The sequence below is a fragment of the Erithacus rubecula genome (genome assembly GCF_903797595.1).
Source record: "Erithacus rubecula genome assembly, chromosome: 14".
NCBI lineage: Eukaryota > Metazoa > Chordata > Aves > Passeriformes > Muscicapidae > Erithacus > Erithacus rubecula.
In genome coordinates this window covers 2,581,165-2,609,154 of record NC_136666.1, presented here as the reverse complement: position 1 = coordinate 2,609,154, position 27,990 = coordinate 2,581,165, and the positions used below count along the sequence as shown (strand labels likewise).

At 49.0% G+C, this 27,990-nt stretch overlaps 2 protein-coding genes and 1 long non-coding RNA gene across 4 annotated transcripts in view; 2 read left to right on the top strand and 1 right to left on the bottom strand.

Moving 5' to 3' along the window:
- Positions 1 to 13: 13 nt before the first annotated feature.
- HEXA (hexosaminidase subunit alpha) lies at positions 14 to 9,271 on the bottom strand. The gene is made up of 14 exons (XM_079318247.1): positions 8,960 to 9,271; positions 6,087 to 6,185; positions 5,745 to 5,810; positions 5,540 to 5,586; positions 5,114 to 5,224; positions 4,531 to 4,632; positions 4,312 to 4,444; positions 3,504 to 3,684; positions 3,117 to 3,203; positions 2,709 to 2,781; positions 2,133 to 2,313; positions 1,952 to 2,042; positions 1,457 to 1,561; positions 14 to 1,003 (listed from the first exon to the last, which is right to left on the bottom strand). Exons 1-14 carry the CDS (start codon positions 9,213 to 9,215, stop codon positions 940 to 942), a joined length of 1,596 nt encoding a protein of 531 aa, XP_079174373.1. The 5' UTR covers positions 9,216 to 9,271; the 3' UTR covers positions 14 to 939.
- Positions 9,272 to 9,284: 13 nt separating this feature from the next.
- On the top strand, positions 9,285 to 14,318 carry LOC306808085. The gene is made up of 3 exons (XR_013775899.1): positions 9,285 to 9,405; positions 11,263 to 11,464; positions 12,451 to 14,318. It is a non-coding gene; the product is annotated as an uncharacterized lncRNA (long non-coding RNA).
- A 3,372-nt stretch (positions 14,319 to 17,690) lies between these two features.
- The window catches only part of ARIH1 (ariadne RBR E3 ubiquitin protein ligase 1), a 48,844-nt gene continuing 38,544 nt past the window's right edge, over positions 17,691 to 27,990 (top strand). The window contains exon 1 of one of the 2 annotated variants that reach the window (XM_079318382.1): positions 17,691 to 18,229. In XM_079318382.1, the coding sequence (XP_079174508.1) occupies positions 17,867 to 18,229 (363 nt within the window). In that variant the 5' untranslated portion in view covers positions 17,691 to 17,866. The remainder of the gene's footprint in view (positions 18,230 to 27,990) is intronic. The other variant, XM_079318381.1, reaches the window with a different exon arrangement.

The following is a 27,990-nucleotide window of genomic DNA, read 5'->3' as shown; positions in this document are numbered from 1 at the left end:
TAGGAGGTAGCAGTAACTGTTAATTCACTATTTTTAATTTAAAGTTCAGTCATAAAAGGTTTCCAGCCACAACAGTGCATCTCATTCACTTAAGACCAAGACACACATACAATGGTCCCAGCCAGCCCTCATGAGATTCCCTGCTTTCAGCTGAATGCTGTTTCCAGCACAGCAATCCTAACCATTGAAGGACCTGTCCTAGTTCTACAGGACAGAAGCACCACTGGTTTCTTCACCAAGGAAACCAGCACTGAAACCTCCATATCTCTCTGGACGGAGGAGACCTGGACATGAGCTCCTCACCCTGAGGATAACAGAGCAGGAGGAGGATGGGTCAGTTGGCCAAATCCCCAGGTAGAAGTGACAGCCTGAAGAGCTGAGCAGAGATTTTGTAATATCCATGCACCACTCAGCACATTTGCAAGGGCTCCTCAAAGAGGCTCCAGGGTGTCATCTGCTGAGGAGAGGCCAGAGAAGGTAGCACCAGCCAGGTTTTAGGGCAGCAGAGGTGGTAGCTTGAAGGCCTGATCATCAGAGAAGAGTGGAAAGAAAAGGACAGGACCCCACAGCACAACATGACTGCAGAAGGAAATCCTGGTACAACAGCAGAGGCTAAGCACAGTTTATCCAGCTGAGCAGGCACTGTGCAAACTTCTCCACCAGCATCTCTGGAGCACACCCTACCCATCTCCTGCTAACCCTTGCACGGTGTCCCAAGCCCCAGATGAGCAGGAATAGGCACCTTTTTCCTCTTTGGGGTTTTATTTATAGATTTAAAGAAATAAAATTAGAAAAAGAGGCAATGAGTGCATGCTGAGGCAAAAGAAATGTACATTGCAATGAAGCCAGAGCAGAAGGTGGGGTGGGAAGGGGTCCCTCTGCCCTTTTATGAGGGGGGGATATTCCTTCAGTGTGCACAGAGACAGAGGGGCTCTCCCTTCAAACCCCACCAAATTCCTGGTCACAGTATCCAATGTAGAGAGGCTGGGCCTGGATACCACGCCTGGGAAGAGAACAGAAGGATGGCATCAGAGAAAGGGCACAGTCAGAGCCATCAGGTTTGAGGGCTTCCAGTGGCACAGGGTGGCCATGGGTGTCCCAATTCAGGTGTGACAAGTAGGAAGCAGTTTTCATCCTGTGCTTATATCATGTGTGGGAACACAGGGTGAGAACAGGTTTCCTGGGGAAGCTGGTGCTACAGGAAGAATGGCAAGGGCTGACAAGTCCCCTCCTTCCTCAGCACAAAGCCCTCTCCTCGTCACCAGCCTATGCCAGCAGCAGAATGCTCTTCAGTGCTGCACAAAGCAAGCTCTGCCCATGCACAGGCAGCAGAAAAACCTGCCTTTTATTTTTCCTGCTTTCCAGAGGAACAAGGGTCATTTCTCAGCACAGCAAGCCCCTCTCCCTCACTGCCCTCCCAGGGCTGAGCCCAGAGCAGCTGTCCCAGGATGGTTACCTGAGCAGGGTGCAGCGGAACTCGGCTAGCCGGGTGTACGCGTCTTCCATGTCCCTGACAGTCGCATTGCTCCAGAGCCGCTCAGCTACGGCCCCACCCCTCGGCCTTGAGGACAAGGGACAGGCACTCAGGGCAGGGGGAGCTCAAAAGCTTCTCACATGAAGCCCTGAACTCCCAGACACTTTCCTGACCAGCATCCTTCCACAAGGCTTCAGAGTATCCCAAGATCTATTCCTGGACACTGCGCACCAGGAGCACCCCAGGGGACAGGACAGGTGGGTCTTACACACACAGGCTGGTTGCAGCAGCAGGTTGTTACAACCTTGCAAACTCTCATTTCAGCCTCAGTGAAGCTGCTACCAGCACAGAGGGGAAAGGGACAGGCACCATGTGCAGACCAAACCCATGAGTTCAGCACATGACACTTGGTGGTAGAGAAAGGGATGCAAGCACAGCTTCACGTGACCCAAGCCACCTCCCTGTGGCCTCCCTTACCAGAGCCTGGGGGTCAGGTTGGTGACATCCACATATTCACCCCACATGCAGGCCTCACCACCCAGCACCAGGGCCTTCTGCTCAGCACTGCCTGTGGAGGGGACAGTAAAACAGCCTGTTCAGGCACTACATCTGAGTGCCAAGCCAGCTGCCATGCAGAAAGGGAACAGGAGGAACACACCTTCAAAGTTCAAGGGCTCCACTTTATAGGCTTCTAGCCAGTCCTGCCCGTAGGAGATGCGGTTGAGGTACCATGGTGCAGAGAGCAGAGCCTGGTAGCCAGCCTTGGTGACATTGGCCATCTCTTTCAGGTACTGCAGGTTGTTGTCCTTCCACACGTGGATGATGGTGTCAGGCCTCAGCTGAGGAGCACAGGTGAACATGGGGCAGGGGATTGGTGATGGAAGCATCACCTGCTCCCCTGAGCAGAGTGCCCTGGCCCCTCCACACCCCCAAAAGAAAGCTGAGGCAAACTAGGGCTTGATTTTTGAGCCACTTCCCATTTGGTTTGCAGGAACAACAGAAGGAGGGATAAGGCCATTTGCAGAGTGTCCTGGGCAGGGTTAAAACCTGCATCCTAGAGGGAGCAGAACATTGCCAGCAATGTGACAAAGCCATGATGAGGGCAGTTCACTGGCAGCACCATCTTGAGATCAACCCCAGTACCATTACAGAGTAACTCCCACCAGCCCCAGAGCACATCAGTGTGTCAGGCTGGGGTGCTGGCACTGTTCACCCCAGCACAGGCAGCTCTCACCTTCACATTGTTGTCAAACACCTCCTGCCACACGATATAACCTTTGCCAAGGGAAGAGACGATGTCCAGAAGCCTGGAGTGGGAAAAGTACCGAGTTTTGGGTGATCCCACTGATCCCCTCTTTGGTGGTTACATACAGCCTAAGGAGCAGCACAGATATCCCCAACATCCTCAGTGGGATGTGGAGGTGCCTCTGAAGGAGAAGGAGAGCACAGCCCTTATGGGGCTTCTTTCTCTTCATCCCCAGGCTTTTTTGTGGTCAATCTCCCACTAAAATGTTCCCTTTTGGAGTCAGGGAGATATGATCAATGGGAATGCTCCTGAAAAGGACCTCTAGTGTCCCCAAGACAGAAGACTTTTCAGCTGGTCACACAGTGCAGCTGCAAGCCCTGGATGCCCTGACCTTACCTCTGGATGTAGAAAGATTCTAATTTTTCGTAATCTTCACCAAAGCCCTTCTCCTTCATGAACGCATGGATTTCTGGATTGGATTTCCTGTGCACCAGTGAGAAGGAATAAAACCTGAGCTCTGGAGCAAGGCCAAGACATAGTCAAGTCCCTCCCACATCAGTCCAAGCCTTGCCCAGGTATTCCATAGCTGTGGCTGGACCAGCACCAGCAGCTCCCTACATCCAGCATCACCATGAGCACAGAAATCCCAAAAATCCCAAGCATCACCACTATCCCTGGCCTGGGAGAGCAGGACACCAAAGATCATGACCAAGAAGCCATGGGCTAGGAATCCAATCCCAAATACTTACCCCTAATCCCCATCCAGACTGATCTCAGACTCACCAGCATGTGAAATCTACCTCATCGCCACCAAGGTGGAGAAAGAAGTCTGGGAACACAGTGCTGACCTCTTGGAACAAGCGGGTCATAAACTTGTAGGTGCTGTTAACAATGGGGTTGATGGGCCCGTAGACTCCAGAAGGAACCTTGCCCATATAGCAGGGAGTCAGGAGGCCTGGAGCACCTGATGATAACAAATGCAGGATGGTGAGGAAGTGACAAAGTGTGACCATGTCATCCTCTACAATGCCCCTCAGCACAACTTAGGGCCTGTTGGGACAGGGAAGGAGGGACAGCCACAGTTCCAGCTGTGACCATACACACGATGAATTCTAGCAGGCCTTGGCATTTGGAGGCAGAAGAAGGAGAGAAAAAGACAATGGAATGTTTTTCTGAAGCTTCTTGCACTTCTACACATAGAAGAGATGCAGTCCCTGGAGCAGAGAGCAGTGTGTCAGGACTGGGACACAGCGGAGCAGACCAAGAAAGCTTGGCTAGCTGTACCCTCACAACACAAAAGCCTTGCAATAAACCAAGTGATGTTAGTTTTGGCAGAGCAGATGTTTCCACAAAAAAATCACACAGCTTGAACCCAAGAAAAGATGGAAATGTTTCCCCTTGGATTTTGCTCTAGAAGTTGGACTATTGGGTCCCACATCCCCCCAACGATGATTTGCTCCTCATGAAAGCCAGCCTGTGGGACACTGCTGCCCACACTCAGCTTTTAGGGTCCAGATTGCAGCACCCATTCCTGCCCCTGGGACAACTCCAACCCTGCTCAGAGCAGCAGCAGGCAGGGTCTGCTCCTCACCTGGTCCCCAGGAGAGGGTGTGGCCAGGGGTGTCAAACTCGGCGATGACTCTGATGCCGCGCAGCCGGGCGTGCTCAATCACACTGCGAACGTCACTGGCTGTGTACACGTGGGTCATGGCATTGAAAGCTCCCTGGGAACATGGGACAGCTCAGTGCCTTGTCAGGAGCAGAGGCAGGGAACTGCTCACCTCAGCTGGCACTACATGGGGGTCATTACCTGCTTGCTGAGCTCTGGGAATGTGGAACTTTCATATGGGAAAGATGGGTCATCCACAATGTGCCAGTGAAACACATTGAACTTGTTGTAAGCCATGACATCCTGGGAAGGAACAGGGACAAAGGTGAGCATGCCCCATCCCTTCTGAAAGGTCACCCAGCTTGCCACAGACAGTGGATAAGGTTCTCCAGTTCTGGAAGGACAAGGTATAGTCCCTAAATGCTCCCCAGGATCCAAGAGGGATTCAGACTCTTCTCTCTGAACAAAAAGCTGCAACAGGGCCAGGAATACTTCTGGTCAGTAAAATCCCTGTTCTCCCTGTAACTGAGCCACTAGTGGAGAGCTGGAAGTTTAATTCTGCTTGGGATGAGCACAGAACCACCACTCACCTTTGCCAGTATTTTCCCTTGCCTTAGAAACAACTCAGCCTTGAGAAATAACCTGGACTGCAGGAATCCAAAATACCTTAGGGTTTTCTTTATAACAAAGGCATCTGAGAAATCACCCACACAAGGGAGCTCAGCTGTCACAGAGGAAGGGACACCCAATTAAGCCATGTAATCTCCCAGCACGGGTGCCCTACCAGAGTTTCCAGGATGGCTCTCAGAGGCAGGTAGTGACGAGAGGTGTCCAGCAACAGTCCCCGGTGAGGGAAGCGAGGAAAGTCCACAATTTCTGTCTCATTGATGTAGTACTGCACACAGAAGACACGAGAAAGACATGAGCAAGATGTTGGGCAAATGGCCATTAGCAAGAGACACTGAAGGTCACCATTGTCCCCAGAGTTGGCAGGACTGAGGTGCCCTCACTGCCCAGAGTGCAAACTGTCCACAAAGAGCTGCATCACTTCTTACCCAGTCAGAAGGCAGGGATCAATGAATTTCCACTTGGCTCTTGGAAAGGCTGTGCCCACTCATCCCAAGCATCCCAGCAACCCTCAGCCTGTCCCCATGGAGAGAGGGGCACTATGGAGAGCTGCCAGCCCCCAGGGGACGAGGCCAGGACTCACCGTGCCATTCTCGTCTCTCCCAACAAGTTGGCTGAATGTTTCCAGGCCTGCAGGAAAACACACAGCCCCTTTCTAAGCACAGACACCCCCAAAGGAGCAGAGCTCAATTAATAAAGAAGTCTATGGAAAGAGAGAGGCACTGTGAGACATCCCCACAGGCCCGAGGCAGGGAGAGCAGGAATACCCTGCAGGAAGCACAGCTCACCTCGGAGAGCTCCCCAGATGGTCTCTGCTGAGAGCAGCATTGAGCCTTTGGAGACAGACAGCTTATCTGAAACACAGCATCAGGGGGCTGTCCCACACGGCCACGACAGCACTGGGCACAGCTCAGTACAGAATGCACACCAGGACCCCAGAAAACTGAATTTTGTCCCTCTCTTGCTGTTTTGAACCTCTCCCCACTGCTTTATCAGCACCCTTAGGTACGGCCCTCCCTGCCCCAGGGTCTCAAGAGCAGGGAATTGGTGTCCCCCCAAATCCAAGGGTAATAGCACAGTGCTGCATAGAAACAGCCATGTTCCCTCCTGCTCCCAGCCCAGACACTTACAGCTCTCCTTGGAGCCCAGGCTGGGAAACCCATCACAGCCTGGAGTGGAAACATGGACGAGAAGCTCAGTGCAGGGTGTTTCCCCAGGTGGCTCATTCTCTGCAAAGGATACAGACCATGCACATCAACCCCATGCCAGCTCTTTTTTTTACTACTTCCAAGCCCACCACCATCCTCCCAGCCCAGCTAGGGATGGAAGCAGAACAGGCAGCCCTTCCTGCACCCCAAAACAAACACTGCAGTGTTCAGCAGGGGCGAATTTCAACACAGCCAACCAGGAGAACATGAGCTGATCCCAGCCTGTGAGGAAGCCCACAGGAAAGCTTAAAGGAGCACACAAGAGAGGAGAAACATTGGAATATGGACTAGCAGCAGCCCCTGAGACTCTCTGGACACTAGCCCTGGCTCTTAAGTTAAAGCCACAACTAGTAAAAGCTTCCCCATGAGAGTGAAGAGCATCTTGTTTCCAAGCTCTCCCAGCACTGGATAAAAGTACAAGCCCAAGAGCTCTACCCTACACATACTTCTTAAAAAGGGCAAAGAAAACCTTTAAAAAAGGGTGGACAATCAATCTGCTAAACTGGGCTGACTTAGAGACTATTAAAAGGTCTCACCCAGCTCAGAAAAGCTCCTGACCAACTCCACCTACTGCAGAGCATGTCCCAGGTGTAGCAGGCAGAGAAATGAACCCAGGCACATTTAGACCTCAAGTAGGAGCTCTGAGCACACACTAACTGAAGAGCACTTCCAAGGTTGCACAAGCCTGAATCCCCACTAGAGTCACTCCCCATTCCAAAGGGATATTCAACCTTTGCTGGGACACAACAGACTTAGAGCTGTTGGATGCCAGGAGGAGCATGGGGTAGCAGGGTGGGACCCTGCTCATCCCAGCCAAGGTCCATGCCTACACCCCACAGCACTCCCAGGAACAGCCAATGCTCAGTGTGGTCACTTAAAATAAAGGGCTTGGCTTTGAATGAGCCAAGAACACCAAGAAGTCTCTCTTTCCAAAGAGAATGTGGCACTGCCAGCATTTCAGAGAAATGCAGAGAGCTCCTGCTCCACAGCTCACAGGAGCTCACAGAAATCCCGATTTCTCCACGAAGGGATGACGAAACCTCTGTGGAGAGAAGGAAAACAGCTTGAAGCCAGCCCTGTTTTGAGCTTTCCTCTCAATTGCAGACAAGCTGGTAGCCAAGGCAACCTCACAGATGTGCAAGCAGCACAGCAAGACCTGCTCCCTCCACTCGGGAAGGCAGCAGTTCATCAGGAACAGTCGCCCTCAGGCCTGGGAACACTCATCCTGCTGAAGAGCCTCGACAGAATTGGTTCCACCACCACAAACCGAATTGGAACCTGCTCAGTGAGGCACATCTCAACCCAAACATGGTCTCCTAGGACAAGGTAAAGACAGGCACCACTGCCACCACACCTGCAAGGCAGCACAGCCAGCTAATGGTTTCTGCCATCTATTTCCTCTATTAATACAAATTATTTCCTTTCATCCAGGGTTTCCACTGCCTGTTCTTACTAACCACCCGTGTGGAAAAAAAAAAAAAAAAAAAAAAAGACTAAAACAAAGAGGGGGAAAAAAATGCCTTAAAATAATTTGTGTAGCTTGAGCATCATAAAGCAGGGCATAAGGAAAGTGATGAGTGTGAGCTGGATCTTGTGATCACAATGTTGCTCCAAGTGATTTGATGGTCACATTTCCCCTCTGAGTGAAATAGGAGAGCGTGAATAATTAGATCAGCTGTTTTTAGCTCCTAGCAGACAGAGAGAACCAAGAGGAGTTTTTTCGGCTCTCAAACAAAAATTTATTTCTACTGCTACTCACAATAGTTGAAGAAATAAAATAAGACAAAGGGTTCTCTGTTTCAAATCTACTTTTTTTCAAAGTATGATGCACTCAAGACAAAGCCAAGCAGTTTCCAACACCGCCACCCTTCTCTGCTTTGATCAGCAGCAACGGAGTTCACACTGACATTTAAAACACTTGGGAGCAGAGTTACTAGCTCTTTTTGATGAATGAAGTGCTTCATATTCCCTGGATATAGCACTTCAGACTGCAGCAGACCCACGCAGCTACTGAGCATCCCTGCACATGGGCTCCACAGCCAAGAGATTCCTGCAGCTCACCCCAGACAGGCAATGGGTGCTACCATGAAGAAGTCTGGGCTCAAGAAACCTTTAGAGCCTGTCCCAAAGCAAATCCAGACTCTCAGAGCTTTTGTCTTTCCTCATCTTACCCTTCAATTTCAGGATGAATCCAGGAGTTAATCCCTCCCTGGCAGAAAAGCCATGCTGCCTCGGGACTTTTAGCAGCTCTACTTTGGCAGAGGTGCCCCGTGGCACAAGAATGTACTTGGAAGAACACACACAAAGCACTAACTCCTTCCTCAAGGTGAGGCCTCACACAAGACACCGAAAGCTGCTAGAATGGGAACAGCCAAGACTTAGCAGCAACCCTGAAGCAAGAGCTGTTGCAAGACGGGGAGCAACTTTCCCTGCAGCAGCAAGAGAAGGAAGCTAAATGAAGCAATGGGGAGCTGTACCACTATCCGGAGGAAGTAAAAAATGAGACAGAGGAAAAAGAGCCTAAATCCTGGCTGGAAGATAACTAGCGCTGTGCCAAACTCGATTAGATTTCTTCTGTACATGCCATAGGCATTGCCCTCCAAATCCCAACGCATCGCTGCCCTTGCCACCAGACTCCATCCAAGCCACAACTCCCACCCCACCTGGCGCCGCAGAACTGAGGGGAGGCAGACGGCCACCAAACCCCCTGGTTTGACGCCAAAATCGGCGAGGGTGTGGGGCCCGTTAAGCCCAAAGGCACGGAGGGAAGGGTCAGCGCCCGCCGCGGCCCTCACCGGTGGTACGGCCGAAGAGCAGCGGCCAGTACCGCTGGAAGGCGGCGTCCAGCACCTCACAGCCCGGCCCCACGGCCGAGCCCCCCGCCGCGGCGAAGCGGAACCGGCGGGCCGGCACCGGGCAGCGGCCGCCGCCGGGCGGGAAGCTCTGCGCCTGGGGCTGCGGCCACACAGCCCCCGCCGGGCCCGGCAGCAGCGCCAGCGGGAGCAGCAGCAGCTGGAGCAGATACAGCTGCAGCGCCCGCGCCGCCGCCATGTCGCGCCCGAACCTGAGGGAGGCGGCACCGCCCGACAGCGGGGGGCCGGGCGGCCGCGAAATGGCAGCTTGGGCCCGCCCTCACGGCCGCCGCCGCGCTGCCCCTCGCCCCACAGCGTCCTCCAGTCGGCTGCAGTCTCCTCGTTTTCTTGAAATAAAGTCCCCAAACCCCTCCTGCTCCCACCCGAAGGTAATTTGTGCCCCAGCCCTGAGGTTTTACAGCCCCACCCCAGCCATGCTTCCTGCTGTCAGGGAGCCTCAGCAACCTGCCTCGGGGTTTGACGAGATTAATGGTTTAAAACATTTCACCCGTGCTGCTTTCGTGGAATCATGTAGTGTTGGGTTGGAAGGGATTTTAAAGACCATTTGATTTCATCCCCTGCCATGAGCAGGGACTCCTTCCTCTGTCCCACATTGCTCCAAGCCCTGTGTCCAATCTGGCCTGGGACACTTCCAGGAATGGGGCAGCCACAGCCTTTTGGGGCAACCTATGCCAGGACCTCACCACCCTCATTGTAAATAAATTCTTCCTTTTATCTAACCTAACTAGACCCTCTCAGTTTAAAACCAGCACCTTGTGCTTTGGATCCACCTTGGGTTTGGGCATCTTCTGTTGATACGGTGCATTTTTATGAGCAATACTGTATATAAATCACCTTTTGCACAGGTTTCCAAGGATATTTTGTGTGTGGCCAGTGAAATATTTATTGGATTGTACAAATAAAAGGGGCTTTATCCCACGGGGGGGTCCTCACAGTGAAGTGTTGCAGGGATGCTTTCCATGCAGTGCTTGGCTTTTCCAAGGAAAGCCTTAACCTCAGATGAACTCTATTTAATTTCGCTTCCTCCCTCCAGCTCTGCTTTCTTTAGCAATCCCCAACTCAAATAAGGGCCTTAAGCCCAGGTATTACCCATCTAATTGCCAGCACAAACCTGCAAGGGAACCCACTCCATCAAATTATTAAAAACCTGTTGTCCCAGAAAACTCCAAGGTATCAGGTGTGCTGGGAGACAAGCCAGAGACATAGGAGCAAGCAGGAGATAAAACAAATGGCACAGGAGAAAGTGTGACAAGGGACATGGCCCCATCACACATGAGGAAAAACTACCCTATGTGAGCAGGATATAATTATGGAAAGGTCTGGTGGGGAATATAAGGGATTGTCCCTCACTGGAGCAGTGGAGAGAGAACAGGATCAGCAGGAAAAAAAACATTTTGTAGGGAAAAAACCTCAAGAAACATGTTGTCAAAGGTTAAAATAGCACCAGCACAAAGGTGGGGACTGATAGGGAAAGAAAAAGCTGGGAAGACATGGAAGTTTCAGTGGGGCTCAAGAGAGATGGAGGGAGGTGCTCTCCAATGTGGAAGGAGGCTGTGGGTTCCAGTGAAGCTCTTGGGGGTAATGTGGAGATGAAAAAGTTGTGGGATCAGGTTTGTGTCTAAATGGGATTGTGGGAATTTAATGAGGTTAGTGAAAATTAATAGGGGGCTCAAAGGGGGGAAGGCAGGGAGGGAACTAAGGGTCACTTAGAGAATCTGGGCTCCATCAGGAAGGGGGTCAAAAAGAGCTAAATGGTATTGCCATGAACCCAATACCTACACAGCACTGCATCTTTCTTTTCCAGATGTGTAAAATGGCAATGTTCTTAATGTGAAGGTGAGCCTGGAGCAAAGGACAGGCACAGCCTTAGCAGGTGGGTGTACCTCCACAGCCAGGCTAACAGAGCACAGGGGTGGACCAACAGCCCAGGTATCACCCAGAGAATTACAGGCACCAAGTCAAGTCCAACATCAATCTAGGAGTACCTAGGAGCAGGTACACTCACAGGAGAGATCAGGAAGAATTGGTTGCCTGGACCTCAGATTGAATGGAGCTTAGGGAGGTCCCAGGAGAGGCTGATTGGGGCAATTAAAGCCTGTTGTTTCCCCCAGGTTCCTGACAATCCAGGACCCAAATTCAACACAATGGCATATGCCAGGCTGCTTCTTTCACAAAATTCTTCCAGGATTTTGTGGCCCTTATCTATCTCTGTCTTCATCACACAGCAGGAAGTGAGAGCACCTGTATTCCAGCCTGTGTCAGACCTCTGGGGAAGTGGCCCCTTGGTCATTCCTTGCTTTCAAGTTTCCTGCTGCCAATCTACATAAAACCTCCATAGTCTTGAGCTGGGCTTGTTGCTTTTCCCTGTGCAAACTTCTGAAGCACCAGCTGTTGTCACCATTTTCTGTCTATATTTGATTGACTGCAGTATCTCTGGACTTATCCTCAAGTAGTTTCACTGTATTAGAATTTCAGTGGAAGGTAAAACACCCCAAACAAGGCAGTTTGTTGCTGTCTTGCATCAGGCAATGTCAGGACTGCCCTTCCCAGCACATGAGACAGAGCTGTGGGAGTGCCCTGGCTTGAGGCAAACTCTCATGTCAGCCTGGGGAGGGTGGCATGTTTGCCAGCTTATGTAAAGCATTGTGATCAGAGCTTTCAGTCCAAATATTCCAGCCTTTCTACAGATTCAGTTGCTGATGCTATTTTAGGGGACCTGATGTCTCTGGGGGATGACTCATTGAAGTTCATTTGTAGCTGGCCAGCATTAATCCAGACTAACAGAGTCGTTTTCAAATGTTTCTTTGCATAAGAAATTGCTTAAGCGTGTGTTTAACTGTGGAGCTTGGCTGAAAGAACCTGGTTAACTCTGTCCTGTGGCACACACAGAGCACCAACAGCCCAAATGCTGCTGATGCTCTTCAGTAGCCTGTCAATAGACCAGCTCATGGGCTCTGAGTGTATCTGCAGGGTGATAGAACTACCTGGGAGATCTTTTCCAAGGAAGTTCAGCAAGGAACACACACGGAGTGAACCTAGCTCAGGTGAGACCCGTGGCAGTGGGAGTACCTACAAATCCCTCTTGTCATCTCTCTGATGCAAAAGCTGGGACTTGTTGGGAGACTGTAAAAAACTGCTGCACCAGGACATTGCTGGATTACCTGCTTGCTACCAATTATGAATTTGGTAGCTGTCCAAATTAATTATTCTGATAGAAATTGTTATAAAACCTGGCTGGTGTCACATTTGAGTCTTCCTGCTTTGTTTGCCTTTGGGGCATGAAAGTGGCCTTTGGGCTGTCAGTGCAGTTTACCACAGCATTTTTAAAATATATAAACCCATTTATTATGCTGCCTAACTCCCTATAATGGTGGCTGATTCTGCATTTAACCAGGAGGGTGCTTTGCACACAGGTTCTTCCTCTGATGAGAAGCATCTGAGCCAGGGAATGGAGAAAGCCATTCATGAGCACCTTCACAGGGCATGAGTTTTATATTTGCTTTGCTCTTTAAGCCAGCAGTCTAGGAAAATTGCTCCTGAATGAAGCAACTTCCAGCTCAAGGGACCTGCTGGTGGTGTGGCTGGAAGAGGGCTCCGGAAAACACAGATCATCTCCTGGAAATATCTAAAAGACCTCTAACTTGAATTTTGGCATCTCAGAGCCTTTCTGGGCAAAACTACTGTCTCCATTTGTTTGTTTACCTTCACTGTAATTCTTGGTAAAATAATGATGTGATTTGGACTGCAAGCACAAGGGTTGCAGGGTTGAAGTGTCCTTACTTGTGGTAGTGATCTGGAAGGAATATGGTCAGCATGTGCCAGATCTTTCAGATGTGTGTGCACATCTTTGTATTTCAGGGATGATGTTGCTCATCATCAAGCAGAGGGGTGTTCATGTTTAAACACTCAGCAGGAGCCCCCAGAGACATTTCGTAGAGCTTTAGCATGTGCACAAAGAAGATCCTAAACACGAAATGCTACATCCACATCTAGGGTATTTTCACCAGCTCTAACACTTCAGCCCATGAGGAACCTTGATGTTCTGGGGGGGCTGAAGCAGGCTGGTATATGGCAGGATGCTTTTGGAGCCACAAGGACACATTCCAGTGCTTTTCAAAGCACAGGATAACTCATTTCCATATCCCTGCCTTCCCAGCTAGACCACCACTCATCAATGCTGCCATCAAATGGTTTAGCAGGTGCATGTGCTGGATTCATTTCTCCACAAAGATGGGGTTTAACAGAAGAGACCTCTTCAGCTGGGAGAGCATGTGTGAGGGAAGTGAGGCCTGGGAGACTTGGAGTGAGCAGGAAAGGAGAAGTATTTAAACAGTTATGAGAGTGGAGTTTAAGGCAAAAAGCTTGAAGTGAGATGTGTTAATCAGTGTGGAGGATTTGGGTTCCTGACCCAAGCTCAGCCTGGTGGTGTTTCCACTGTTGATGTTATCACAGAGCCTTTTCTCTTGTGGGTTATCTCCAGCTCACACAGCTTTGGGGTGGTGATCCAAGGGGCTGCTCAGTCCATGCTCATGGTTGAGGTTGTTAAGGAATGTGCAGACACTCAAAATCAAACCCTAAGCATTGAGAAATCTTCTGGATTTCCTTTCTCCCAGCGTGGGAGCTCTGTGTGTCTCTGGTGATGGAGAAGAAAGGCTTTTTCCAGAGATCCTGCCTGCCTCAAGGAATGTGGGAGCAGGAAAGAGTCTGGGTGGGATGGGAGGTTCATCCCGAATCTGCAGGCGGTTTGTGGTGTGGGGCAGCAGCACTTTCACAGCATTTTGGTATCACGAATCAGGGCTTGTCACGAGGAGATGCTGCAAGTTCTTGTGGAGGCTGAGTACATGTGGCTGCTGTCCCTGGCTGCTCCCAGTCACGGCTGTGGGGCTGACTTGGAATCAATCAGAGCCTGTGGATGGACCATGACAAACTCCCTGTGCCCAGAGGCGATGCTCCCATAAATCCTGTAAGCGTGTGCTTAACTTTGGGGAGCAAGGTGATTGCAAGGCAATATTTTATTCTTGTCAGCTTCAGTGTTAACAATTACCAGAATCACTTGGGTAATTAAACTCTTGCAAGAATAAAGTGAAAAAGCACCAGGTGTCTATGGAGATCTAAATCATTTTTCAGAGTGGGCAGAAGAGCAGTTTTTGGCTTTCCTCAGTAGCTGGAGTCCTGAAATCCACAGAGACAGTGCAGATCCCCTCTGAATGAGCTAAAGGCAGCAGCCCTGCTTTTTTCAGGTACCTTTTGCCAACCACTGCTGGTGGGTGACCAGGCCTTTGTATGTCACCACTGGCTGGAAACTTCAAAATAAAGAAAGGCCTTTTGCAAAAGTAATGGCTAAAATTTAATTCCAAAGTGTATTTTTGAGATGTATTTGTGTAACTGTTGCTGGAGTAACCGGCTGCAAAGTGCTGATCCCTGTCTTGCAGTTGGGAAAGATTAAGTCTGGGACTGTAGAAGGTGAACTGGTTTCCTTTATCTGTGGGATGTCATTGGGAAGATCCCATTAGTGTTTACAAATGTTTATTACTGGCATCATAGAATCATAGCATGGTTTGGGTAGGAAGGTAGGTCCCTACCTCTAAAGAGCATCTTTTCCCACCCCCTGCCATGGACAGAGACACCTTCCACTAGTCCAGGTTGCTCTAAGCCCTGTCCAGCCTGGCCTTGGACACTGCCCAGCTGCTCTGGTTAACTTGTGCCAGGGCCTCACCACCCTCACAGGGAATAATTTCTCCCCAATATCCCATCTAACCCTGCCCTCCGGCAGTGGGAAGCCATTCCTTGTGTCCTGTTCCTCCATCTCTTCTCCCAAGCCCCTCTCCAGCTCTTCTGGAGCCCCTTTAGGCACTAGCAGGGTCTCTGAAATCTCCTTGGAGCCATCTTTTCTCTGGGTGAACGCCCCCAGCTCTCCCAGCCTAGCCTCAGAATCTCCTCTCTCTGGGCTCCATACAAGGCTCCAGTCTGAACTCTGCAGTCCTGGCCAAGGCCAGACAGGGCTGTGGGGAGGTTCTAGGAGCACCTGGAGATGGCCAGTCTCTGCTCCCAGGAACAGCTGCTTCCCAAACGCATCTGTCCCTGAGGGGGAGGTCACCTCAGCCAAGGGTTTTTGTGTCCAAAGCTGCCAAAATCCAATAAAGCCATACCCCACTGTTTGGTCAGTGCTTTTCTTGGAGTCCTGTGGGCAGATGAGCAGCTTGGCAAAATGTCTTGTGCCTTGTCATTGTTGGCCAGGAGCTGGGCATGTCACCAGCTGGGCAGGACTAGCTCAGAGTCCCAGGGGGTGACACACAGTCCCCCTTGGGGTGAAGCATGGGTGAGGATCTGGAGCAACCACCTGAGCCCACACATGACGTGTGAGGTGGGACCAGCCTGGCAGATGTCCAGATGGTGCATCTGGAGCTGAACCACGTCAGGGCTATTCACATTTATGTAGGGCAGGATGATTAAAGCTCTGGCCTTTGCAATTCCACCTAAGTTGGGTAATTAGAGAACTGGCTTTATTGACTGGGTAGCATGGCATAAAGAAATGTGCATGCCCAGTCCACACCCCCCGTGTGCTCCGGCCCCGGGCAGAGCAGAGCTAAGGGAGCTGCCTGTGTGTCTGAAGATGCAGCTGAGTACCCAGTGAGGGTTCTAAAGACATCTACCAGGCCATTGGACACTTAATCTCCTTGGATCCCTGAGGGCACCTGCATGTGTAAACCCCTGTTGCTGCATCCATCATTATGCCCTGTTGCAGCAGGAAATAAACACCCTTTTGGATGTGGCTTCTAATTTTCTTCCTGTTTCACAAGGGATTTGTATGAGACAGAAGCAGGAAGCAGGATCCTGCTGCACTGGATGACTCCTGTCCCAAAGAGCTGATGAAATTTGTCACACCTACACCACATATTGCCCTGATGAGTCTCATCTTCATCCGGGCAGTGTGGGTGAATAACATCACCACATCTGAATGGCCCCACTTCACCCTGGGAGGAAATTATTCCCCAGGGCATGAGGAAGTGGAAGGTGAGCAGCAGTGGGAGAGAAGGTGGCCCTGGAGCCCTCCCGGGGCTGTGCCAGGCTCTCACATCCATGCTGAACAGTAGCAGAGAGGGGGAGCAGCTGGTTCTCCTCTGGGTCAGACTGCAGCCTTGTTTCCAAGCCAACCAGAGTTCCATGAGCTCCCTGAATGGCTGCAGACAATGAGCCCAGCAAGCCTTCTCCATATCAGGCTGAGCACAGCTAATGCTGGAGGCAGGGAAAGCTGAGACAAAGGGTGTCCAGCCCCTGCAGAACCTCCGTGTTCATCCTGCCCTTTGCTGGCAGCTCAGTGCTCAGGTGACAGCCTCTGGCAGGGATGAGACCACCTGGGAACGGCATTCCTGAACTGCCCAGGGCACTTGGCAACTCCAGGAGGTAAAAAAGTCTATCCCTGGTCTGGAGATGAAACCACTTGTGTGTTCTTCCTGCCTCAAAATACCAAACAGAAAATAAAGGGAATCAAGCCTGGCACCAGTGAAAACCCAGGCAGTACCATCTTTATGGACCAGAAGGCAACACTGGAGCTGGGAGATGCCACCTGGTGCAGTCAGAGCCCCCCCACCAGTGATGGTGAGCTCATGTTTAACCCATGGAATGATTAGGAATTTCTTCCTAAAGGGTCTCAGTGCAATTTTGTGTCCCCAGAAGTTGCTTACCACAGACCACACCACTCAACTTAATGGTGGCACTGGGAGTCTTCACACTTGGCCCACAACACATTTCAAGAAGGCTCCGTGCCCCAGCTCCACCTCATGTCCCATCTCTGGGTGGGCAGAAAGAGAAGTTGTTAACTCCTCCCAAACCTTCTGCTCCTCCACCCCCCAGGCTTCATCAGGAACTGTAGGGATAGAACACAGTAATGGGTACAAACTGAAGAAGGGAAAATTTAAATTGAATAAGGGGGAGAAGTTGCTCTCTCTGAGAGTGGTGAGGCCCTGGCACAGGTTGTCCAGAGCTGCTGTGGCTGCCCCTGGATCCCTGGCAGTGTCCAAGGCCAGGCTGGACAGGGCTTGAAGCAACCTAGGCTAGTGGAAGGTGTCCCTGTCCATGGCAAGGGGTGTAATGAGATTATTTTAGGGTCCATTCCAACCACTTAATATTGTGTAGCACCAGGAGCAACTGAGGGAGCCTGGAGAAAAGGAGACTCAGGAGGGACCTTGTGGTTCTGCACAACGCTGACAGGAAGGGGCAGCTGGGGTTCCCAGGGGCTCTGTTCCTAGGGGACAAGGGACGGGACAAGAAGAGACGTCCTCAAGCTGTGCCAGGGAAGGCTCAGGTTGGACACCAGGAGGAATTTCTTCATGAAAAGAGTTGTCAGGCATTGGACGGGGAGATGGTAGAGTCCCCATGCGTGGAGGTGTCCAAGGAAAGACTGTACATGGCACTCTGCTCTGAACAGGATGGTGTCGGGTCTCACGTTGGACTCGACGGTCTCGGAGTCTTTTCCACCCCAATGGCGCGACGGTTCCGCCGTGCTTCCCTGCCGCACCCACCCTGGCGCCGCGCCACACTCAACATGGCGGCAGCGGCATGAGGCGGGTGGGGGCTGGGTGGGGGCGTGTCGCGCACCCAAGATGGCGGCGGCGGCGGCGGGCGGGGTGAGATGGTGGCGGGCGCGCAGGCGCGGGCGGGCGGCGGTGACGCGCGGGGCGCGCGGTGACGGAGCGCGGCGGCCGCGGCCCTTTGTTGGCGGCGGTTGAGGCGCGGCGGGGCCGGGCCGGGCCGGGGCCAACGGCGGCGGCGGCGGGGCCGGGCGCGGGGAGGCCGCGGGAGCCGCCGCCGCTCCCTCAGCGCCTCGCCATGGACTCGGACGAGGGGTACAACTACGAGTTCGACGAGGACGAGGAGTGCAGCGAGGACAGCGGCGCGGAGGAGGACGAGGAGGACGAGGAGGAAGACGAGCCCGACGATAATCTGGACCTGGGCGAAGTGGAGCTGGTGGAGCCCGGGCTGCGCGTCGGCGGGGAGCGCGACGGGCTGTTGGGCAGTGAGACGGGCGGGCTGGGCCCCGGCGGCGGCGGCGGCGGCGGCGGCCTGGGCGGCGGGCCGGGCCCCGGCGGAGGCCCCGAGCAGGAGGAGGATTATCGCTACGAGGTGCTGACGGCCGAGCAGATCCTGCAGCACATGGTGGAGTGCATCCGCGAGGTCAACGAGGTCATCCAGGTGCGGCCCCCCAGCTGTGGGACTGAGGGGGACACACGGGGGAAGGGGCGCGGGGGGCGGCCGGACGGGCCAGCGGCCTCCTGAGCGGCACCGGGCCTCGGGCCAGGGCCTCACACTCACTTGTCGGTACCCCCGGGGCTGGAGGGGGCTCAGCTCGGTGTCCCCCGAGCTGGAGGGGCGGGGGGTCGGCTCCTCTCGGTACAGCCTGGGGGTGGAGAGGGCTCCTCGTCGCCCCGTTCTGCCGGGAGGCCCCTCGGGCCCGGCCAGGATCTCGCTTCCTGCTGTGGAAGCGTCGGGAACGAGGCCTTTGGCACTGAAAGGGCTCCTCTTTCTTTGTGTGAGCTGGGGCCCGTAATGTATGTTTTTTTTCTTTATTCCCCTCCGTCCTCATGGTGTTTGGCGGGGTGTAGCTCCTGCAGTTCCTTCGGTAACCCGCGGAGTCCATGGCAAGCCCTGGAATTCCAGGAGAGGCACTGCTCTGGTTTTGTTGCTGTCTCCCTTTCCTCCCTCCCTCCCTCCCCCCCCCGCCAAACACAGAGCTTGAACCTTGTGTTTATTTCCAGCACAGACCGGGAGGGGTAGGAGAAATCCCTTCACAACCGTAACTTTTTTTATCCTTAGTTTTTAAGCGTGTCTCTTTAAAACTGAAATAGAATTTGAAATAACATTTACCTTCTTTAGATCAATGTATCTAAGTCTTATCTATTGGCTCCTAAGTTTTTGGGGAAGAAAATCAAGCCACTGAAGCGATTTAGCATCTCTTTGTAAATGTTCGTGGCAGGGTTTGGCTCCAGCTCAGCATCATGTTTCTGATGCAGTTCACTTTTCTTCAGGTGATGGGTTTTCTTTAGTTCCCGTTTACTTACCATTACTCCAAGTCACTAGGAAGTGCTACCCTTTTCCAACAAGACTAGAAATCTCTGGATATTAAATACTGAGGTATCCAATGCCCACAAAGCAGTTGATTTCACTGGTTGTGTGTTGGTAAATCTCTTTAAACACGAGATGCCTCAGTGAATATTTTTTTCTCCAGCTGTCCTGTGCTTTGCAGTGTCTTTAACAGCAGTTTTAAAAATGTTGCTTTATGTGCTATAAATCCCCTGTAGTTTATATGGAGTTTGATGCAAACAACTGTAAAAATATTTGCGTGCTAAATTAGTAAATGGCATTCCTTGAGTCAAATTGAAGTTTATAACTTTAATGATAGCATTGCCCATGTAAAGCTGAATAAAGGAGTCTGCCCGGATTAGCTGATTACCCTGCAGTTAAAGAAGATCTCATGGTTAAACAGGGTTGTTTCTTTGCTCCCAGTTATTGATCCTGATGTAGGGAGAGAGGCAATTGGCAGGTAGACATGCAAACAGTTGGGAACTGCAGCTTTTACTCTTTCAAATAGTGATTTTGTGTTTTATGATTAAGATTGCAAAAGTCATGGCCCATTCTGTTTGTATTGAGCAGATTCTGACATATTCCTTATCTTTGCATTAGACAAGTGGTGGAAAAGTTGCTGCCTGTGAGGAGTTGTGAGTGTTCCTGTTCCTGCATTTTCCACACCCAGCTGGTGAACTCACCTGCATGTTCTTATTGAACCAGATTTATTAGAGAAGGTCCTGATTACTGATCTGAGCAGATTTGCCCCCTTCTTACACTGCTTTGAAGCTGTTTGACTTGTGTACTTGACCTGTGAGTTGCAGAACTAGTGGAGTGAAATGGGTTGAGGTGACGAGCCCCTTGTTCTGGCCTGTCCCTGGGGTGGTAGTGGGAGGCCTGACCCTGTACTGGGGTCTGCAGAACCATCCCCCCAGACCTTCCTGTGGCTGCTCTCCTGCTCCAGTTGCTGCCTGGGGTTTGCAGTAGTTCTTCCTGATTTAGCAGAGCAGGGTGCACAAAATCTGTCTGTTCTCAATGTTATGGGTAAACCTGGGACCCAAAACCAATTTAGACCCTGGAATGCATCAGAAGAGGGTAGGAAAACACTCAATTGCTGTGGATAGCTGTTAAATGCCAGCTTCCTGGCATCAGATTTGAGCTGTTCTGAGGTAAGTGGCCCTGCTTCGGCTGATACTTCAGGATTTGTTCATCCTCACTCCTGTGTGGCTGGTGATGAAATCTTCCAGGGCTCTGTTCTGTTTATTTCCTTGTGTTTGGCGCCCAACCAGGATTGCTGCTGCTGCTTTTCTGGTTCAGTAAACCTTTTCTGGAGTCACATTGGCTCAGGATCCTGCTGCGGATCCTCGCTTGCTGAGCTGTGATTCACTTGTTCCAGTCAAGTACTGGATGGCTTTTGTCCCCCTGTGTCTGCCGTGGGTTCTTGGTAGCAAATAGTGATGGTTGTGGTTGCATCTTCCAGTGCTTTGAACTTTCTTCTTCAAGGGAGATGTAATGTACAGCCTGAAAACTTCAGCTGTAGGTCTTGTGCTTTCTAATGAGTGGTTTTATGATGATCAAGGGTAAGGTATAAATGGGCTTTTGTTTTGCAGCTGCAGTAAAAGGAAAATGCAACAGGGAGCCATGGAGTATTTGTAAGGAGGTGTCTGAGCTATGGCAGGTGTAACTATATTAAAACACTCCATTTGAGCAGTTATTACCTGACAGGGCTAGAGTTGAAGGGGCTAAATTAAATTTTTTCTCCCATCCATTTGGTCATTTCCAAATACAAGTTGTGTGAGAAAAACCATGAACTTTTCAGGGCAGGGATTTGAACTGATGGAGACTTTGCTGAAGTAGGAGCTAACTTGTGGCTAAGTTGCTGCTCATAGAGCCTGGGATTCACCCTGTAGGGTGGAATAGGCTTTTGGAAACATCTGTTCAGTGCCAAACTCTGCTATCATTTGGCCTCCCTAAGACCACTGAACTGCAGTGAACCAGGCAGGTTTTAAAATGTCTCAAATATTCAGAATATTTTACACTTGCTCTTTATTGTCTGAACATAAGCAGGATTTCAGGTGTTTGATGGTGGTTTTTGTACAATATTTGGTGCTTATGCTCAGAGTCTGATTTGTCTCTGTGTGTCGCACAACAAGAATTCCCCTTGCTCTCCAAATGCAAAAATAGGGGTATGAATAACCCCATTACTGTGTCCTGTTGGTTGGCTAAGACTTGTAAACCTCAGAGTATTCCTCCCATCCTCTCCCTGTGATTAGGTGGAGCAGAGAGCCATTTGCCATGGTATTTGGAATTTTAGTTGTCTGAGTAAACAGGCGGATTTCTGGTGCTTTTCCAGCTGCTGGCAGAATAAGTTAGCAAGGGACTGTAAAAACCTAGACACAGAGGTGCTGTGGAACAAAAGACTTTCTCTTACCAAAGGCATTTTCCCACAGTTGAGTGTCTTCCCCATATTTTTCCTCTGTGAACTTCTGTCCAAATAATCCTCTGCCACTTTTTTTTTAAATTTATATCAGATTGCTAGTTCTATTTTCACTCTTGGTTTTTTTTTTTTCCTGAAAATAAACTTGAAAAATGTTTAGAATGGCATATTTATTTCTGCTCTGAGTAGGGCACATGATGTGTCTCTGTAGCCTGGCTTGGCCCAGTGTTCTCCTTGCTTTGTTGCAACCTTGTGCAATTCCAGTACTTCCAGGTGGGATTAATTTCCCCTTTTTGCCTGCCTTTTTCTGGAGCATTCCAATGACATTGTTGTGATGTCACTGACCATATTTATTCTTCCTGGACTTTGTTGTGGTGAGGTATTGAAAATACTGTGATGAATCTTGGAGGTGGCAGAACAAGGAGTTGAGCCTCTTGTTTTCTTTCCCCACCCCACAGCAGGGATTAGGATCCTGGATGTGTCTGGGTGTTGTGCCTGGCCTGCTGTGTGCTTGTGAGCATGTTGAGCTTCAAACCTGAGCTTTCTCTGGAAGGATGTGACATTCTTGGATCAAACAAAAACTTAGTCTAGCTCAAAAATACCTTTACTTTTGATTAAGGGCTTTAAATTAGATTTTTTTTAGAGCAGACCAGGTCAGGTGTAACATCAGAGTTTTTGCAGCAAGTACAGGTTTCTATGTACATGATGGAGCTGGATGACTTCTTTGGAAGCAAGGTTTAGGGTTCTTTCTGGTGGAAGCTTTGCCATTAAAACAAGCCCAAACCCCAGACCACTCTGAAGTTATAAACCCTTATTTGTTGAGGAATGGCTTTCCCAGAGGCCCCTGGAGTTACACACCCTGGTTAAATAGAGCTCTGTCACAACTAGTGCAAACCCATTGTTACAGGAAGGGTCTTGTTAAACAGTGGCTTCACTTGCTTGGACTGCCCACTTGCTTGGACAAAACATCCTGATTCCCAAACAGAACTGAGGAAATCTTCCCAGTGCTGTAATTCAGCACACTGTGGGCAGTACATTCAAAAGGTATTGCCCAAAACAGGAATGATTTGCCAATGAGCAACAGGACTTGCTGCTTGTTGCACAGGGTAGTGCTTAAAACTGTATTTAATGCTGGAGATGACATCTTAGAAATTTGAAATGCTTGGAGCTGCCTGACAGCATTAGGTGGGAGTCTGTGGGTGGAAGCACTCGAGGCTGGTGCTGCTTCCATCCGGGTCCTCTTGCAGCGTGAGGTGCATTAACAAACCTCCTCGTGTGGTTACTTATTTGATAATAAAATTCATGTCAGGGGCCTAAATGTTATGATGCTGGAAGGAAATGCTTTGTTAAACCCCCTGTTTCTGTCACGTGGTGTTTATAAGGTGTTTCATTATAGTAGGAATGCATTTAATATTTCCAAGGAATGGAATAAACTTCATTGTGACAAAGCATTCCTGGAATCTTGTATAAGCAATCACTCCAGACCTTTTGGAAATGACATGGTGTCTGTTCCTGACTACCAAGGCATGTAATTCTGAGTATTTCAATTTTTTTTTTTTTTAATATTACTTTAAATTTCAGCATTACCAGGTAGAAGTCTTAAGTCTCCGGAAGAACTTCAACTTTGTACTTAAATATGACCCGTTTGCTTTGTGCTTTATTTTTCTGTTAGGCCAAATGCAAATCTCATGGTTGGCCACGTGTGAAAACATTTGATGCTGGTTGCTTTTGTCTCAATGTAGTGTTTCCAAAATCACAGCAAAGCAGCCTTTTTCTTGGGGTGCAGATGGGGATCTTTTGGGATGTTTTGAAGTGAAACTGAAAACAGTCATTGGTTTTTAGCTACTTTTAAATATTTGTTTCCTGAAAGCTAAAACTAAATGGTAAATACAATTGTTGCTTATTCCCTGTGGGTTTAATTTCAGGGTTATTTCTGCTATAAATTGGAAGCTGTGCCACGAAGTCAGAGTTAAGACTGCAGTTGATGCAAAACAAGAGCTATTTTTGGGTGTTAAAACATCATTAAAAATAAAATAGATTCCCCTTTTATACTTGTCCCAAGCTCTGACCCCTTGGTTTTAACCTTGCACAAGTTCAAGTTCCTAATAGCAAATAAACCCCAAAGCTCCAATGCCCTTTGGAAATGTAGGACAGTCCTGTGTCTTTGGCACCTGTTGAATGGTTTTCAGTTTTCTATTTCTAAACTAATTTCTCTTCCCCTTTACTCCATTAATGAGACAAACAAGAATGTGGTTCTGCTTTGGTGTCAGGTGTGATAGGTGAAGAAAATGATGGTGATCTCCACATTGTGCTTGTATTAACATCAAGTCAATGTTTTCATCCAGAATTTCTTTGTAGGAGCCTTCTTTTTCTGGAAAAGGTAGCAACTCATTCCTCTGTTTAGAAAAGCTAATTAACTGGGAAAAGAATCTGGAATTTGTCAGTACCTGTAAAGGCTGGAGGTCCTCTCCACAAAACTCAGTCCTCCAGATTTCTGGTACTTCTGGAATTTTTGGGATCTGAGAATTGTAAATGGTATTTTCTCTTTGCTGGCTACGCTGGATCCCTGACAGCTACAAAGGATGTTTGGAGGCTGTTGGGTGCATACAAGTGCATAATGCTGCTGAATTTCATCAAGTCATTTAGTAGCTGCAGCAACTGCAAGGAAATTGCAGCCTCATTTATTGTAAAACACCTTGGGAGGGTTTGTAGCTGCTCAGTAATGCCAAATGGTGCATTTGAGCACAGCCTAGAATACAGATGCCTGAGGTTTGGGAGAGGGCTGCTGCTTTGTGTGGGATGTTGGTGCAGGAGTCTCTGAGGGGACGAGGTAGTCAGCTGGAGAAAAATCATTAGTAATTTGATAGTGGCAATGCTGATAATATTTAAGTATTTTCACCATCCCAGGTGTTTGGTGTTGAAGGTGTTGGAAACCCTGAGCTCAGCCTGTATAGAATTCCTTGCCTTGCTCTTAGCTTTTGATCTTGAGCTGTGATGGAAACACAGTTTAAATAATTGCTTTGAAAACTGCCATCCAGGGCTTCCCTCAGTAGTTATTTCAGGTATAACTGGGTTTATACTTCAAAACTCTGTTCCTTTCTTGAATTGGGGTTGCCCATGTAAGTGCAGAGGCTCTTTCAGGAGCAATCCCTTGTTTAGGTGGTATAGCAATACCAGGTCATTATCTCTGGTAGTCAGAGCAGCTCACTGTGGTGAGAGTTTGAACCACTCAAACAGAACTGTTGGCATTGAGTCTTTTCCTTGTTTTTAGAGGCTGAACTTTTCCCAGATGTTTGGAATCATTTCAGATCCAAAACCTGACATAGATAGCTTTTGACAGCATCAAAGTCACTTGGAAGAAGTGAGTAAGCCTTCCTGAAAGTATCTTGGGCAGTTGTGGGGCATTTTGGCATTGCCAGCAGTCTTGTCTTGAGTTTTGGGCAGCTTTAGGAGCTGCTGGAGCACTTTTTAGTCTGCTGGTGGTTTCTGCTGGTGCTGGCACCTTAAGGTCCTTCTTTCCAGTCTTTCTAAAATATTCCTGGTTTTGTAACTTCCTTAGTTAAAAACTTGCATGCTAGTAAGCCATGTGCCATGTGGCACCTCTTGTTTCCAGGGACAAGCAGTGCAAGGATCATGTCTTGGCCATCTGCTTCAAAATTAGGTCTTGTGAGAGAGTACTTGTGTCTCAAACATGGAGGTGTGAAAGGTTTCCTGGTCTGGGGGAGGGACTCTCTATGGACTGTGACACCACAAATAGACCTGTTCATGTGCATTTCAGTTCACAACAGATGAAGCTTTCATTGCTTTGTGATTTGAGGAATTTGGGAACTGGAGGGAGATAATCTCAATGTTTGAAATTAAAAGCTTGGATATATTCTTACTGCCTTTGCAACCCTTTAGAAAAATTGTTTGTGATTGTTGCAGTAATTTCACCAGATGAAGGATGCAGACTCTAAATTCTGTTTCCCAGCAGATAATCAGGACAGAGTAGGAGTTCCTGCTCCAAAGGATTCTACTTGGGCACAGTTAAAGTCCTCTCAAAGTGGAGAACACACAGTAAAAAAACTTAGTAGAACCAGAAGAATCTATATAACTGCACTTGAAAGTAGTCAAATGCCAAAATAACTGACTTCTTCGAGTGTTAGTTCAAAGATTTTCTTTTTGAACTAATATTTGCAAATCTTAAGGAGACAGCCTGAAGAAACTTTCTTCCAAGGTAAAGAAATGAAAATTTGAAGTGGTTCTGAAGGTTCCTGCTTCCTGCCTGGTGTTCATGACTGGGTCAACCTCTGAAGGAGCGTGTTGGGTGCTGCCCTGCAAAGGTTTTTTCTCTGTTTTTTCAGCAAAACACTTCCAGAGCCACAGAGGAAGGAGCTGGTATTTGAACAACACCCTTGTATAAAAATCACAGCAGGCCATGGCTGTTTTTACCATCCTGTACTTGCTTTGATGTGTGCATGGACTTGGTTTTAGTGACAGTGCAGTGCTTTGCTCCACGTCACTTTTTTGGGGTTTGCCTTTGGTTTTCTGAGTTGGGGCACTTGGAATGGGCTTGGTTGGCTTAAACACCAACACACTCGAACTGTTCTAGTGTTTGAGTGCCTGACACTTATCCCCAGTGGTGATTTTTGGGATGTACAGACACATGCATCCACAACAGAGCTGTGGTTACCTGGATATTGGTCTTGAACAGTTCCCATTCCCTGTCTGGATACAGCTGTCTGCAGGGCTGTAGAATGCAGGGGACCAGGCAGCTCTCCAGTTAAAAATGTCTTCTCTCTGCTCTTGTTGCTCAGCCCTCTGACCCCATGAGCAGCTGCTTTGTTCCAGGTGCCTGAAGTGATGGTGTTTGAATTGTTCAACTCCATCAGCAAAACAAATGGATGTGCATCCACACCTCAACATTTCTTTGGCCTGCTTTGTGTGCATATTTAATTTTGGAAAGGTCTCTGGAGAGTTTTTCAACATTTTGATGCCCTCTTCAGCTGGTAGCTGTGGGCTTGGTGTGTTCTTGTGCAACAAAACACAAATGCAATCTGCATTCCTTTGTCTGGCAGATAGAAATGTGGAGAGGGATTAGAGGAAACCAGGAGGACTCACATGTATAAACAATCTCCCTTGCAACTGAGCTTTCCTGTGTGGGAAGAAAAACTTAGTCTTAAGTTAACTCCTAGTTATCTAGGATCTTACAAATAGGGAGTGAAAGGAATGGTGTGGAAAGAAGAGTGTGGGAGAGCCATGTCTTGAGGTTGGATTCCAGAGCAGGAGCTTGGAAGTGACAGAGCTTTATTAAACAATGTGTATTAAAACTAGGCTGAACAGCAGCTTTTTAATAAAAAGGGAAGAAGAACAACATTCCAGCTCTTAGTTAGCAGCATAATTTTTCTTCTGGGGGCAACAGTGTAAAGTGGAAAGTCCTTGGAGTAAAATCTCACCTAGTGTGCACAGAGGAGAATAACTGTAATATAAAATACCAACTCAATTAAAAAATTAACAGTTTTTGTACTCTATGAAGAGTCAATGCAGTAATGTGTTGGATGGCTTTGTTTTGACAATTTGTAGTACTTCTGCAATGACTGAAAGGCCATCTGAGCAAATTGAGGTGATACTCTTTGATTTATACACATTTTAGATATGCATTAAGTTGTTTTGTAATACCCAGTCTCTTTATTTTACTTGGTAATATGACATGTTTGAAATGTTCTTATTTGTATTGTTAATAGAGCTGAAATTGATGGTTGAAAATGTGCACAAAACCATTCCTGGCTAGGATAATAACTTCTAGGAGGAGTGCAAAGACTTGGAGTTCTCTTTGGGGATGATGGATACTGATACACTGGAGGGAGGGTGTTTGGGATCTGTGTCACTCTCGTGTGCCATGGTGTAATTCCCTGTTGTCCTTTGCCAGGGTGTTTCTGCAGGCAGCACTGGGATTTGGAGGAGGCTGGGTGCCAGCCTGTTCAGTGCACTCAATTATTCACCAGTCATTAGTGTAATTATTCCTCTTGCTACCCTGCTCAGCAGTTACAAGGCAGGGCTGATTAGGTGGGTTTTTCCTCTTGCAGAAGCCCAGTGTCTTGATGAAGGGGGTATTTTAATGGGAGAGGAACAAGGGATATCCCTGTCAGCTACTGTGCAGTCCATCAGATGCAAAATTACATGTCCAGGTTAGTTTCCCATTCCCTATCGAAGGGTAATAGAGATAGGGAATCTGCACCTACTTGCTGGTTTGGCTTAGCAACTGTGGAAACACTTGTGATTGAGTGTCAGTCTGTGTAGAAGCAAGCCTTCAAAGCCTTTAAATGAGAAATTGGTGAAAACACTGGAGGTTTCCCATTCCCCCCCACTGCTGTATGAATTGTGTTCTGCTATTTCTGTATCAGATCCTGCCAGACTATTTTCTCAAGGGAGCTCAGGTAACTGGTTAAAAAATACCAGCAGCAATTAGAGACTG

Bases quoted from the DNA above. Each gene is read 5' to 3' on its own strand.
- HEXA (XM_079318247.1), bottom strand. From the start codon at position 9,215: ATGGCGGCGGCGCGGGCGCTGCAGCTGTATCTGCTCCAGCTGCTGCTG. The intron at 5,225-5,539 runs GTGAGTCCTGGC...TTCTGTGTGCAG, and splicing joins GGAGAGACGAGAATGGCACG to TACTACATCAATGAGACAGA. The intron at 2,314-2,708 runs GTGAGAGCTGCC...TGTGCTCCTCAG, and splicing joins TGTTTGACAACAATGTGAAG to CTGAGGCCTGACACCATCAT.